The sequence below is a fragment of the Penicillium cinerascens genome (genome assembly GCF_028974065.1).
Source record: "Penicillium cinerascens strain IBT 15544 chromosome Unknown scaffold_4_segment0_segment0, whole genome shotgun sequence".
Taxonomy (NCBI): Eukaryota; Fungi; Ascomycota; class Eurotiomycetes; order Eurotiales; family Aspergillaceae; genus Penicillium; species Penicillium cinerascens.
Window position 1 is genome coordinate 2,894,216 of NW_026695297.1, and position 15,074 is coordinate 2,909,289.

Below are 15,074 nucleotides of genomic sequence, written 5' to 3' on the forward strand. Positions count from 1 at the left end.
GGGTTGGAGAATCTCGCGAAATCCGTTCCGTCATCTTTCACCCTTCCTCTCGTGAACCATCATCGCACATGGAGAATGCTGGATCCGCAGTGGATGTCTTTCGCGACAGGCTGTCTGGCCGTGTTGCTAGCCGGTCTGATCTGTATTCCGGCTATCAAGAGTATCACTAGCCGAGTCGCCCGCAAGGCGGCCCGGGAAGATGAGCAGTCACTGGCAAAGGTCGCCTATCGTGATGACGACGGCGAGGCAACCGAGGAGTCACTGCGGGCCTTCTCGGATAAATGGCAGCGAATCTTGATCACCCTGACCTCGATCTCCGGACTACTAGTCACGCTGGCTCTAGCCGTTCTGACAACGTTGAAGGACATCACCAACTATACGTCCCTCGCATGGCTGCAATTCGGTGTCTGGGTATTTCTTCAGTCCAATAAAGCTGCCTCGGTGAACATAGGTCTGAGCCAAATTTAGGTCTTTCTCTCCATTCAAACGATCGTCTTTTTCACGGAGCCACGGCCAACACGCCGATTTGACCACGCCGGCTATGCACTTTGGGGCAGTTTCATCGCCGTAGCATTTGCCGGGGCGCAGATTACCCTGGCTTCTTACGGCGGCAAAGCCCTTCCTCACACCCGAGCCTGGGTCATTCTGCTGATCGTGCAGATTGCCTGCGCACTCTTCCGAGGCTTGTTCTGCGCTCTCCTGCCGCGCCGACCCGACGTGTATTTCGAGGGCCAACTGGTAGACCAGCAATTGACTGTCTCCGTACTCCGCCGATTCACATTTTCCTGGGCCAGCACTCTTCTCCAGTATGCAGTTAAAAACAGGACACTGAATATCGATAGTCTTCCGAAGCTGCCATTGTCCGTGCGCGCACACATCCTGCGAGCCAACTTCGAACGAGCCCTGGGATCGCGAAAGATTTGGAAAGCGATCATCTTCGCTCACTACAAGTCCATTGGGCTGCAGATAAAGTGGACGCTGGCCGCCTGCTTTCTGAGTTTCGGTCCCCACGTCGCTTTGTATAATATCTTGAACTCCATGGAAGCCCGCGGAATGGAGTCGTGGGCTGCCGCCCAATCTTGGATTTGGGTTTTTGCCTTGGGAATCCTGATGCTGGCGGCTTCCAGCATTGAGGCCTGGATGTTCTGGGTGATTTGCCATCGACTTGGTCTTCCCATTTACGAGGAACTATCCGCCACGATCTTTGCCAAGGCTATGCGCAGGAAGGATGCGAGGCATACCAAGAAATCTAAAGATGCGGATAATAAGCCTGATGCCTCGTTCAAGGCACTACGGGAAGAGCAGGAAGAACAAGATGATGACGAAGAGGCCCTGAAGAAAAGCCGACAGAGCGTCATCAATCTTGTTGCCGTGGACGCTCGGCGGGTTGCGGACTTTGCAAACTTTAACTACCTCATCCCGCTTGCCACAATCAAGGTGCTTCTGGGCTGTGGTTTCTTGGTTAATATTCTTGGATGGCGCAGCACAATGGCCGGTCTGGGTATTTCGGTTCTCGTCACGCCGCTAAATATCTACGTCGCCAAGAAGTACAAGAAGGCGCAAGACCGACTGATGAAGGCCCGAGATCAAAAAATGGCCGTCGTGACGGAGGCACTTCAGGGAATCCGGCAGATCAAGTTCTCTGCTCTAGAGGAGCAGTGGCAGCAACGCATCGTGGAGGCGCGGGAGACGGAGCTGACGGCTTTGTGGACCTCGGTCCTCTATGATATCGGCCTGATCTCAATTTGGATTCTCGGGCCTGTTGGGCTGTCAGCTGTGTCTCTCACGGTCTGTGCTCTGATTAATGGTGGTCTGGAGGCGTCAGTTGCTTTCACGGCCATGTCAGTCTTTGGGTCCCTGGAGCAATCGCTGGCTATTATCCCAGAAGTGATAGCGGATGGTCTGGAAGCGAAGGTCAGCGCAGACCGCATTGATAAGTACATGAAGACGCCTGATAAGGTCGTCAACACGGTCCGTGCTGAGAACATTGCTTTTGAAAATGCCTCGGTGGCATGGCCCGCAGATCAAACAGAGAACGAGGCAGTGGATGAGGACCGGTTTGCACTTCGAAGCTTGGATCTGGCTTTCCCTATGAAGAGTCTCAGTGTAGTGTCTGGTCGAACTGGATCTGGAAAGAGCCTGCTGCTTTCATGCCTGTTGGGAGAATGCGAAGTTCTCGAAGGAACAGTCAAAGTTCCTGTTCCCCCTCCTATCAATGACCGTTTCGATCACCTGGCAACCTCCGCTAACTGGATCATCGACTCTGCCATTGCCTACGTTGCCCAGATTCCGTGGATTGAAAACGCAACGATCAAAGACAATATCCTATTCGGGCTACCGCTCGACCCAGAGCGCTATCAGAAGGTGGTATTCGCATGTGCCCTGCAAAAAGATTTCGAAATGCTTCCCGATGGTGAACTGACAGATATCGGCGCCAATGGCGTCAATCTGAGCGGCGGCCAGCGGTGGCGCGTATCATTGGCTCGGGCATTGTATTCTCGCGCGGGCATTCTCATTATGGATGACGTTTTCAGCGCCTTGGATGCCCACACGGGCCGTCATGTCTATGAACATGGTCTTACTGGAGAACTTGGTCAGAACCGCACTCGGATTTTGGTCACGCATCATGTCGCCCTGTGTCTTGCTCGTACGGACTACTCGGTGCTTCTGGAAAACGGTTGTGTCAAGTATGCGGGCACGATTGATGAGCTGAAAAAGTCAAATCACCTGGAAGATATCCTGCAAGAAAATGTTGCGGAGGGGGATCATGTCGCCGCCGAGGGCGATAAAATTCTCAATGAAGAAGAAACAACGCTTCAGAAAGTCATCTCGAATACCTCTCGTCATCATCCGAGTACGGCAATGAACGGCGCTATTGCGGCTAAGCCTATGAGCACCAAACCCCCCAGGAAATTTGTTGAAGAGGAAAAGCGCGAGACTGGCAAGGTCAAGCTGGCCGTATACGCGGCTTATTTATCCAAGGCTGGTCATTGGACTTACTGGCTGATGGCAAGCGTGGTCTATCTCAGCAGTTTGACGCTCATGGTCGGACGAGTAAGTAGAATGCCCCTACTTAACACATCTCGCATCAATTAATTCATTCCAACAGGCGTGGTGGGTCAATATTTGGACCGGTTTTTCATCCAACACACAGACGCATCTCGAGTATTTCTCTGCTCTCCTGCAGCATCCGATGAATGGAACGAGAACGACTCGTGGAGACGACAATCTCGCTATGTATCTGAGCGTCTATGTCGGCATTTCAGTGCTTGCCTGTGTGGTTGGAACAGCTAAATACTATTTTATGCTCAACGCCGCCCTCAAGGGATCGAGGAACCTGTTCAAAGGGCTGATTTTCACCGTGCTTCGCGCTCCGCTCCGATGGCTCGATACCGTTCCCCTTGGACGAATCCTCAACAGATTCACTGCGGACTTCCATATGATCGACTCTCGACTCGGGTACGATATTGGACTCACGGTTACCAAGATCCTGGAGGTGTTCGGGGTCCTGGTTGCCGGCATGCTTGTCTCGCCCGTGGTGATCATCTTTGCCGTGGCTCTGCTTTTGGTTTCGCTCAAGCTGGCTCTGATTTATTTGGCTGGCGCGCGAGAGATTAAGCGCATTGAGTCGATTGCCAAGAGCCCTGTGTTTGAGCAATTCGGGTCCAGTCTGGCCGGCCTAGTGACCATCCGCGCCTTCAACAAGAGTGATACCTACATTGGAATTATTTACAACAAGATCAACTGTCATGCCCAGGCCTGGTGGAATGTGTGGCTGTTCAACCGCTGGCTTGGATTCCGGATGAACCTCCTTGGTGCGATCTTCGCAACTTTGACCGCAGCCCTTGTCGTTTACGTGCCCGGCATCACAGCCTCTCTGGCAGGATTCGCTCTTAGCTTTGCCCTGCAGTACAACTCGGCTATTTCAATGGCCGTCCGCCAGTATGCCAACACCGAGCTGAATATGAACGCTACCGAGCGTGTTATCGAGTACTCCTCCACCGAGCTTGAGAACCAAGGCGGTGCTGATGCACCCGCCGCCTGGCCCACGGAAGGACGGCTGGAGATCTCCGACTTGGTTGTTGGGTATGCGCCAGACCTGCCTCCTGTGCTAGATAGACTGAGTTTCACCGTCGAGAAGAACCAGCGAGTCGGCGTGGTCGGCCGGACAGGTGCGGGCAAGTCTTCATTGACTTTAGCACTGTTCCGGTTCCTTGAAGCGCGCGAAGGTCGAATTCTAATTGACGGGCTAGATGTGTCCAAGATCAAGCTTCATGATCTGCGCAGCCGGTTGGCCATTATCCCGCAGGACCCGGTTTTGTTCTTTGGGACAGTGCGCTCAAATTTGGACCCGTTCGGCGAATATAGTGACAAAGACCTGTACGATGCATTGGTACGCGTTCAATTGATCTCTTCTACCTCTGATGGCAATGAGATTCTGATTTCACGCACTGCCACGCCACGACCCTCAGGCTGCACCGGCGTAACGACGTCAGAGACAGCTACCGCAACCGCCAATGCCAACGCCAACATCTTTACATCTCTCGGCGCCACAATTTCCGAAGGCGGCCTGAATATTTCACAAGGACAGCGACAGCTCCTGTGTCTGGCCCGGGCTATCGTCGCCCGCCCCAAAATTATGGTGCTAGACGAAGCCACCTCCGCCGTGGACACAGAAACCGACGCCCTGATCCAGACGTCTATCCGCGCGGAGTTCGGACGCAACGCCACCACCCTGCTGGTCATCGCGCACCGATTGAGCACGATTGCGGATTTTGACCGGATTCTTGTCCTCGATGCCGGCAAGGCGGTTGAGTTTGGCTCTCCGAAGGACTTGATGGGTATTAAAAGCGGGGTGTTTAAGAATCTGGTGGATAACAGTGGGGAGAAAGATGTGTTGGAAAAGATGATTTTCGGCTGAAAGGAAAACAAAATCCGGGTTTATTGGTTTTTTTTTATTTGTTTATGTATAGATTCAAATTTGCATCCAGATTGAACACTTCGACGAATAGAAAATAAAGTCATTGTTGCATTTTATTCAGATTCGTTCCCTGGATGTTGATCAAATGTAGGGTTGTGCGTCCAGCGGCGCCTAAATTATGCCAGTATGGAACATTTCGCTCAATTTCTCTTCTTCCGTATCGAGGCCCATAGCTTCGATCTCATCGATACGGTCTTGCAGAAACCGCCGATTAGGAGACTCCATTTTGGTGCGAAGTCGTTCCACGGCTAGACAGATAGTTTTAGCTGGGTCTGCGTCTAGAGATTACAAGTATCGGGCCGTGGTCAGCGGTGGAGAAAACAAGCGTTCATTTGAGAAAAAAAAGAAGCAAGTTAAGCAAACCGGAAGACGGTTATTGTGGCAGTGGACAACTACTTATAAAAGCGGAGCCCAAAGAGGAAACTCTCCGTAGGGGTTTTTGGTCAGAGCCGATGAGCCCGACAACTTGCTCGTAATTTTGTACTGAGTCGCAAGTTATTGGTTAGAATGACAGCGACGCTCGGAGATGTAAGCGGCCCACAAAGCACGAAACAGGTACATACCCGCTGGTGGGTCATTGCATGAATTATGCCCAGGGAGGACCGAGGACCTTTACGATACCCTTGGTCCCGGGAAGCTACCTGGGTACCTATGGAGATATATCATATGTGACACCCATCGTCCCCGGTGGGAGCATTTTTCCCTCCGGATTTCATCATCCTCAAAACCCTTGCCAGGGAGAAACATGTTCCTCACTATACACTCTCTACATTACGCTGCACTTCATAGGTGAGTGGCCGTGGTCCTCTCCTCCGCAGTCACCGCCTGCGTCTTGGAAGTTTCGACGTCGCCGTGCTCCATGGCAACGGTTTGCATGGTCTGCACGCGAGTCTTCCAGGCCGGAGTGCCGAAGAACTTGGAACCGTTAGGGTCCTCGAACATGGCCTCGGTCTCCTCCAGGGTCTTTCCGGCGGTCTCCGGAAACATGAAGAAGACGTGAATAAACATGGCCGCATTGAACACACCAAACAGGATATAGGTTTGCCAGGTGATGTTGGAAAAGGCCGACGGAGTGAAGAGACCGAGCGCCATGTTAAACGCCCAATTGCCCGAGGTGGCCAAGGACACACCCTTACTGCGCAGACGCAAGGGGAAGAGCTCCGGTGGGTAGGTCCACGAGACGGGGCCCCATGTGGGCGCATAAGAGGCGACGAACAGATAGGTGCACGCGATTAGACCCTTGGCGGCCGATCCGGTGACGCTCATCGACTCCTCCGCTGTCTTGCGCTGGCCCAAGGGGATGATAGTGGCGTTGCTGCCCAGGATGCCGGCGTTGGCAAACATGAAGGCGCACATGAAGAACGCACCCACGAGCATCGTAGGTCGACGTCCCCAGCGATCCTGCCAGATCAGCGCCGGAAGCGTCATCACCACGTTGATGATGTATTGGATCGACGAGGCGAGCAGGTTCGCGTTACCGGAATAGCCGGCCATGGCAAATACGTAGTTAATGTAGTACACTAAACACCACGAGGTCAGCGCGCCATGTCTTATTCTTACGAGATCATCCTCTCTCAACACTTACTCATAACGTTCATGCCGGTCAGTTGAGACCAGATCTGGGTGAAGAGACCGATGAGTGTACGGTTGAGCATCCGCGGGGCAAACAGGTCCAGATAGGTGACGCTCTTGAACGACCGTTCGAGCTCACACATGTCCCGAATATCTTGCAATTCGATGGCCACGAAAGGGTGGTTGCGGTCGCCCTTGGCGTGCACCAAAGCCAACACGTCGTGAGCCTCCTCCCAGCGATCCATGCGAGCCAGCCAACGAGGCGATTCGGGTAGGAACATCATAGCGAAGAACAGGAGGACAGCAGGGATCATTTGCAGCCCCCAAGGAACTCGCCAGGCCGCAGCACTCCAGTTGTCGGACTTGTTACCTCCAATGAAAGAGCAGCCGTACGAGATACTGTGTCCGATGGTAAGCAACGTCACTACGGGATATCGACCGGGGCCCGTGGGAAACATACTAGTACATGATGAGGATACCCCAAGTGATGGCCCACTGCTGTAGGCCCACGAACCGACCACGCTTGGACGGTGGCGAAAGCTCCGAGATATAGACGGGGACTTGCGCAGATTCGATACCCACCGCAATACCGTTGATGATACGACCGACGATGAGCATAGGGACGTTCTGAGCAGCGCAAATCAAGATGGATCCGACCATCCTGTACCGAGATTAGCTGGCATTCTCAGGCGTCCAAGTTGAGGGTGCGGCTAACCAGATAACACAACCCAACATGATCGCGTACTTTCGACCAAGACGATCCGAGATAAAGCCGGAGATCAAGGCGCCCAGCCAGGAGCCGGCAGCCATTGAGGCAGTCACACCACCTTGTTTCAGAGAAGAAAGTCCGCTACAGTTGGGGTTGTTGTCGAAGGGCGGGCCATGAGGACCCTCGTTGAAATAGCACAGATAGGAGTTCTCCGTCAGCTGCGCCGACATCGACGCAATGTCGAAGCCGAACAAGCCGCCGCCGACGACGGCGACGGAGGCGATCACGTAGATGTTCCCGATCAGCACCATAGTGAGGATCTCGGGGGACGCAGGCGTGTACCAGATCACCAGGGAGAGGTGTTTCGGGGTTCTTATATATTGTGCTGCCGATACGAGCTATACCCCTAAGAGGCTGCAGGGCTGTCTTTGCTTTTTCATTACTTTATTCCTTGGTCGTGATCCATATTTCCACGCGGGGGGCTTGCGCATGCACTGGGAGCAATCGGAGTCGAATCAGATCAATGAGTACAAATCGATGTAGCATCCTCGATCTCTAGTTTGGATGTGACCTGGTGTCATCGGCCATATATTGGTCAATCCACGTCTAATGGCACGCGAGAAAGCGGCCCGGGGCCCATGGGGGAAGTTTGGTGGGGATGACCCATATTTCCCTGCTTCGTTCCGGAATCTCCCCAGATCAAGAACGGAGTTAATGGCAACTCTACCCATGGGAATCCTCTGTTGTCTTTCACCATGACGTCCGTTCATGCTTGTAAATGCTGGCAAAGCTTGGTATTGCCGTGTGGCGTTTTCGGCTCTCACTCTCCAGAGTTTTCACTACGCCCTTCCCGAGCGAGAGTTTAACCCCCGAATGCAGTGACATGGTGGCCTAAGCCCATCCCACCAACCGCCTGTTGAATTATCGGCCATGCCCTTGCACCTCCGATGTTTTTTCGAGGAGAGGTCGCGCCCCCTGGTCTAGCGTGCTCGAGTCTGCCAATACCAGCGGCCAGTGGCGTGGGGATGTGACCTTGAAAGGATCGACAGATACGCCCTCCCGGGTGTGTCAGCTTCGGTGTTAACAGGGCCGAAGCCGTTAGGACCAAATGCGAGAAAACTTGGCGATGGAAACCTCTAAATTCAAAGAAAAAACGCTATAACGGACAATGCCGCGAGTTACGGAGATAGGCATCCCCCCTATCGCTCTGAACATCTTTTGCGGAAAGCCCCACCACGAGTCTGACCCTTGCTTGGGATCGAAAGCGACCTGTCGCAAGCTCGGGTTCATGTAGTTCGTGAGTCCTCTCATAACATACGTTAAGTTTCTAGAGCAGGTGACAACACTCTGTTGACTGCCACGCGTCAATGGCTCCGGGGTTGAGCACGGGCATGCGGGCAATTCGATGAAATCCATGATCCACCCTCGGAGCTCGGATCCGTTCTTTGGCCTATGCGTCCCAGCGGGGAACGCATCTGCGACATGCAATGTGGCTTCGGATCCGGACCCAATAAGGGGCTTATGCAAGCGTCCTTGGCATTTGTATCAATAAAATCGTTTTTACATAGGCCCCCGCGCCCCCCACTCCCCCCTCCTTTCGCTTACCGTACGTCTGAAGCTCGACAGGGCAATCGCGCCGGTGAGCCATTTGAGTCGGCTAATAGGACTGTTTTGATTGGGAAAGTGCGACAACATGAGTGTGCTAGTTGCCTCCAACCTCACGAGTAAGGGTATCCGTGTATGGGGCCATTTTGCTTGAAGGTGAAGCTTCGGGCTCTCGTATTTTCTTTCTTTAGAACGACTCGCCCGTGCACGTAGATGATTCGTGAGCTAAGCTCTTCGGAGATTTCTTCAAGGTTGGTTTTTCCGGATACGGCGCAGGCTTTTCAGCCCCAGCATTCTTACAAATATACCTTGGGCCTGTCATGTAAGGGGCACGCCATTTTTGATGAGACGGGCATCAGCCTCCTATTTGAACTTTCAATAGGCCTTAGAGGATGAAAAGGTCGGTCCCTAATATTCATCCGCAGATCTATAAATATATTGTGCTTGGAGTTTGATCCACTCTTGGAAACCCGAGACCAGTTGACCAGACACCCCAAGGTCCTCACTGAGAATAAACTATATAGAGGAAAGCCGAGTCGCTTGATGTTATTGGAATTTTGATAAGCTAAGATGGGCCAAGCAAATGTACGGCCGGGCCGCAGCCCAAGCCCGAGTAACCGAGGTCCAGTCACGAGCAACTTGAAAGCTGGACCCCTCACATGAAACGTCCGCGAAGATATCACGAACACTCGTTCACTATATCAAGATTGAGTCTGACAAACACGATCTTTGAAAACATCTCGTACATCGACAGCAAAATGCAGGCCGTGGTATTCAAAGGTCCCTTGGAAGTCGCTCTCGAACAGCGACCGCTACCACAGATCCAAGACCCAACTGATGTGATCCTGAAGGTCAGATATACAGCGCTCTGTGGCAGGTAAGTAAAAGGAATAAATCATTCTACGAGTTCAGGAATGCTGAAACGGCGACAGTGAGCTGCACGTTTTTCGGGGCCACCAGCCCTCGACCACGGGCTTTATTATGGGCCACGAGTTCACGGGCGAGGTGGTCGAGACTGGGGCAGAGGTCCAGAACTTCCAAAAGGGCGATCGGGTTGTGTCTCCATTCACAGTCAGTTGTGGGTCTTGCTTCTACTGTGTCGGAGGCTTCACCTCTCGATGTGTGCGAAGCCAACTGTATGGATCCGCGGTGCTGGATGGAGGACAGGCCGAGTACGTCCGTATTCCGCTCGCGGACTCGACCTTATGCCACTCACCAGCTGCAATCGATGAGAAGAATCTGGTTTTGATGGCAGATATCTTCCCCACTGGCTACTTCGCGGCCAGAAATGCATTCCAGGCTCTGGAAAATCAGGCTATCCAAAATAGTACCGTGCTTCTATTCGGATGTGGACCCGTGGGCATATGTGCCCTTGTTAGTGCCCTGGAATATCAGCCGAAGCATTTGATCGCCATTGACAGTGTTCCATCCCGTCTTCAGCTTGCGGAAAGCTTGGGAGCAGAGCCCTGGAATTTCCAGGAGAATGAACGGGGCTTGCGAGACCGAGTGAAGGAGCTCACGGATGGCCGCGGGGCCGACGTTGTCATTGAGGTTGTCGGCCACAGCTCTGCTTTACGAATGGGCTTCGAAATGCTTCGTCCTTGGGGAATCATGTCGAGCGTGGGGGTACATAACGGGGACATCCCCTGGACGGGTAACGAAGCATATGGAAAAAATCTGCGAATTCAGATGGGCCGTTGCCCTGTTCGAAGTAGGTTCGCATCAATGTCGCTGGTGCGAGCTCGGCTGACGAATACAGGTATTTTCGGGGAGGCCATGGATCTGTTAGCCAAAAAGCAGGACGTGTTGAAGTACGTTTCTCATGACCGTGATGCTTTCATGCTTTCTTCAGAACCATCTAACAAGATCTAGCTTCATGTCCCATGATATTCGCCCGCTGTCTCAAGCTGTACAAGCGTAAGTGAACCCTGATCCGATTACGATGAGATAGGAACTCAGCAGCGCGTAGATACGACGATTTCAACCACATGCAGAGTCAAAAGGTGATTTTCGAGGCCGACAAATAAGATCAGTGGTGTGACGCATAGCACCATGGCACCGATCCATGGACTTTGGAGGGCGTTGACAGGTTCTGTTGGGAGAACCCCCGACTGACCTGACTGGGGCTAGGAATGCCCTCGTGTGTATGTTTAGCTGCGCGCGCACATCCAGATTTAGTTTTTTTATTTAGTTTTGTATCCTCGTTAATACTACATGATACTTTTTATCTTTGGGTTGAGCCTGTAGTTTCGGCATTTGACATAAATTGCTGTACTTCATTTTCATTTGCTTAGAAACTCGCTAGTCAAATTTCTCTGAGTAAGTAATAGGGTGCATCTGGATGGAAATAACAGCCCGTGGCGAGGTCTACTCGATATCCATCAAGACACATCTTCCATTGCCTTCATAAAATGTCCCGCGAATTTCCCTCCTATATTAGTCTTGTTTACCTGTGTAATACGAACTCCCGAGACGAATATATATCTTGTGTTGAGAAATAAAGAGGAGATCAGACGGAAAGAGGATGGACATATAATTGGTAGTAAATTCTAATAATTTTTCTCCTCGTTCTCAGGGGGGATATTTGTATCCTCTTCCTGAGAACTATTTTTTATGGAAAAATACATAAAGAATTGTTCTTTCACACCGCTACTTGGTGATCAATGAAAGAACTGGATGAGAAAACAGCGGAGAAGGTGATGTAGATGAGGAGACAGCATATACGGGCTGCTTATGCGGCCCAGTTTCTAATATTCTCATGCCCATAGCTTGCCGATCAGCGGCCATCTGGGCAGAGAGATGCCAACTGATGTGGACACCTTAGGGTGGGGGCTCCAACACTCAACATCTTGATCTCTCGAGGCTTCACAAACATCGGCTCTGTGGTTGGTTGCCAGGTAGTCCTTGTAGTAGTCTTTGCTCATCTGGGTCTGTACATCAAAAAGAGCAAACAATCAACCTCAATAAACCACGCAGTAGATGCGGCCCTATGAAACCTGTTATTTCTTTTTCAGGTTTAATCTAGTCAAAGCTGATCATCATACCAGTCTTCAACCCAATGCAGGTTTCCCGGATCATCAGGGGATTGGTACAACTCAAAAAACCGCCATTTCGGCTCCGGAATTACAGCGTCATAGACCGGCTTGAAGTGCTCAAAAAACTTAATAATATTTTAAGGATCGATGTAAATGGTGACATGGAGCCTGAATCATGGTCCTGACCCTATTTTAAAGGAGTTGCTTCCGTAGAAGTTGTGGTAATAGGTTTGGAAGTGTAAAAATCAATTCACAGGATTTGTACTCTCTTAATCAACAGTAGCCTATATCCAGCAAATTCCTAAATCCTGGAAGAAGCATGGTGGTGCTTTATCTGTAGTAGTACCGTTATTTCCAAGCCTCATTAATTGCGCTCCCCAGGCAGCACAACGTATCTCAGCTGTCCTATATCATATTGCTTGGACAGTCAAAGGCTGCTCATAAGGTTCCTCCAGGTACTCCACAAACGCAACCGATGTTTCAGTTTCCAGGCCCCAATTGAGACTTTCTCCGTGTTAGTCCCGGTTCCCTGGCAGAATCGATCACCGCCCTCCCAAGCCATGCATCGATGCCATAGATGCCATGCGTCACACTTTAAACTACTTATAGACTAGATCCTGCGGGCCTGCACAGTCAGCCCCAGGAGCCCTCAATTTGCAACGTCACACCCTCCATCCTCCACCCTCCATCCTCCACCCTCCATCCTCCACCCTCCACCCATGGGCTTTGCTATCGGATCGCCCACAGGTTCCCCATCCAAAAGAGTTCTTGTAAAACAAGGTATTGGCAGCTTTCGAGACGGAATACCTACCCCAGGCCTCAGACTGATAACCAGAGGGGCAATAGAAGTACCCTCTTACGAACTACTGGCGTCACTATTTGCCGTTCAGCGACCTCGCTTCATCCACTCTACTCCCTCAGTGATAACAACCTGCTCATGGCCCAAATACTGCGGGCGTACGCGGCGGCAGGGTTGAAGGCCGTACAGTTGCGAGTTTTCGACTCACCCCTGCGGCTCTTTTGCTTCATTTTCCGTTCTGGGGTCTCCTCGCCAATTTTAACGGCGAGAACACCAAACGTCGACCCAGACCAACAGTCTCTACAAGATCAGCGTAATATATTCTACCTGTTCAAAAACGAGTCAAGCTCCGAGAGTTTCACCTTGTCAGATGGGCGAAACATTGGGTTCGCTTATTATGGCGCACAGAATGGCCCTGCGGTATTCTACTTGCACGGATTTCCTGGCTGCCGACTTTCAGGTGTCTTCTTCGACGGGCCTGGTAAGAAGCTTGGGGCAAGGATCATCGCCGTGGAAAGACCTGCCATCGGCATCAGCTCTCCTCAGCCTGGCCGGAAAGCGTTGGATCATGCGAATGACATACACGAACTTGCGGAGCATCTGAACGTCAAATCTTACGGCATCATCGGCGTCTCAGGTGGTGGCCCATATGCACTAGCATGTGCGTACGCGTTACCAGAAGAGAAATTGAAGAGTGTCTCTATCATTGGCGGAATGGGCCCGATTGATATCGGTACCAAAGGCATGAACTGGAGCAACTGGCTCACCTTCAAAGGCTTTATGTATTTCCCAGCTCTAGTTCGTTGGATACAGAACAGGGTGATCTCTATACTACGCGACCTGCCAAACGAGAAGATAATCGAGATGACCAACAGCCGATTCTCGAAGCTGTCATACAAGTGGCTTAGTGCCAATGAGAAGGCTATTGGCATTCTGAGAGACCCCGAGTTTATCAATTTGATGCTCAATTTCTATCGGGAACATTACAAACAGGGAGTCGACGGATATATGGAAGAAGGGCGGGTTTTGACAAGCGACTTGGATTTTTGTGTGGAAGACATTCGCTCCTCTATACCCATTCAACTATGGTATGGTAGGCAGGACACTAACGTACCCCTACGGATGGGCGAGGCCATAGCCTCGCGTCTCACCTCTCGTCCAGATCTCTATGTTAAAGATGAAACGCACCTGAGTCTTGTGTTGAAATATAGCTTCGACGCTCTAGAGCGTCTGCTTGAGAAGATGTGAGGATGACTTAATACAAATACACCTTATCCGTGCCGTTGGCTAAATCCCGCTTGCGGAGTGCGCTGCATCGTGATCACCATTTACGCCGTGATCATCAATTTCTTCATAAGATCGCGTCAAGGGTCAATCAATCAATCAAAGTTCAATTACCCAGATGGAGCCTAACTAGTTGCGTCAATGCAGGCGTTTCGTCCAAACCGAAGCAGAACTTGGTATCTTGAACGCCATGTCCGCAGAACGAGACCCTATACAAAGCAGAGCTGGCCTCTGATTGGCCAGTACAGTAAGTAAGGAATGTAAATAGATGAATCCAACGTCCTCAATCCCGCGAATCCCGCAAATCCCAGTCTCTTCCATCTGCATCTCCCTTCTCCAGTGTCTTGCATCTGCCGCCCTAGCCCCCATATTCCGTCTGCTCCGTTCTCAATTAATCGTGGTAGCGTAGTAGATCGTAAGATGGCGAGTATCCCGGCCTTGCTCGGAGGCCCGGTCTCTCTGTATTTGACGGTGGATGCGCAGCGTCTTCGCAACCTACTCCATAGCCGCAGGGCCGATCCCTTTATAGTCATCGTCTAGGTCCGGTTCCGGCTCAACGTGTCGGAATCGACCGAGCAGACTAGTTTGGTGCATCATTGCAGCAGTGTAGCGGGCTGCTTGCGGGTGAGATACGATTGCATCGTATTAAGTTGTGCTGCCAAGATCGGTGCGAGCGATCTTTGTCGAGCATGGCTCGTTGTATATCGTTGTATAGCGGGCACTGAAGCAGAACATGTCTCGGTGTTTGAGACCCCTGGTCTAGCTTCCAATTGTTCTACCTACACCGTATGAAGAACAGTCCTTTACAATAGTCTCTCCTGTTCTCGATGTAACCGCGGGTCTGCATACTGGAGCCTCGCAGGCTCCATGTGGGGGCCAAAACCCTGTCCTTATCCACTATTTCAAGGCCGTGTTCTCAGCGACAGATTCGGGCATCTCAAAAGTTTGATTCGAATCCTGAGGACTACACTAGCTGACTTACCCCATCTAAACAGACTTCATTAGGCTTAGAGCCCCTGTTTCTGAGGCATAAGTCGTATGGGTGATAATTTCCCAGTTGTGGCCCCGTGGGCTGTGGGCAAGGGGTCA

The 15,074-nt window shown here is 51.6% G+C and overlaps 4 protein-coding genes across 4 annotated transcripts; 3 read left to right on the top strand and 1 right to left on the bottom strand.

Annotated features, from left to right (window-relative positions):
• Positions 1 to 75: 75 nt before the first annotated feature.
• On the top strand, positions 76 to 4,921 carry N7498_009039 (P-loop containing nucleoside triphosphate hydrolase protein; the record flags this gene model as incomplete). The annotated part of the gene is made up of 3 exons (XM_058456101.1): positions 76 to 411; positions 469 to 3,054; positions 3,110 to 4,921. 3 exons carry the CDS (start codon positions 76 to 78, stop codon positions 4,919 to 4,921), a joined length of 4,734 nt encoding a protein of 1,577 aa, XP_058306089.1.
• Positions 4,922 to 5,764: 843 nt separating this feature from the next.
• On the bottom strand, positions 5,765 to 7,573 carry N7498_009040 (sugar porter family MFS transporter; the record flags this gene model as incomplete). Its single annotated transcript, XM_058456102.1, has 4 exons — positions 5,765 to 6,501; positions 6,567 to 6,952; positions 7,014 to 7,214; positions 7,269 to 7,573. The coding sequence occupies 4 exons, from the start codon at positions 7,571 to 7,573 to the stop codon at positions 5,765 to 5,767; spliced, it is 1,629 nt and encodes a 542-aa protein (XP_058306090.1).
• Positions 7,574 to 9,625: 2,052 nt separating this feature from the next.
• Positions 9,626 to 10,894, top strand: N7498_009041 (alcohol dehydrogenase family protein; the record flags this gene model as incomplete). The annotated part of the gene is made up of 5 exons (XM_058456103.1): positions 9,626 to 9,744; positions 9,800 to 10,578; positions 10,627 to 10,678; positions 10,740 to 10,784; positions 10,837 to 10,894. 5 exons carry the CDS (start codon positions 9,626 to 9,628, stop codon positions 10,892 to 10,894), a joined length of 1,053 nt encoding a protein of 350 aa, XP_058306091.1.
• A 1,945-nt stretch (positions 10,895 to 12,839) lies between these two features.
• Positions 12,840 to 13,949, top strand: N7498_009042 (alpha/beta hydrolase; the record flags this gene model as incomplete). Its single annotated transcript, XM_058456104.1, has 1 exon — positions 12,840 to 13,949. One exon carries the CDS (start codon positions 12,840 to 12,842, stop codon positions 13,947 to 13,949), a length of 1,110 nt encoding a protein of 369 aa, XP_058306092.1.
• Positions 13,950 to 15,074: the final 1,125 nt, after the last annotated feature.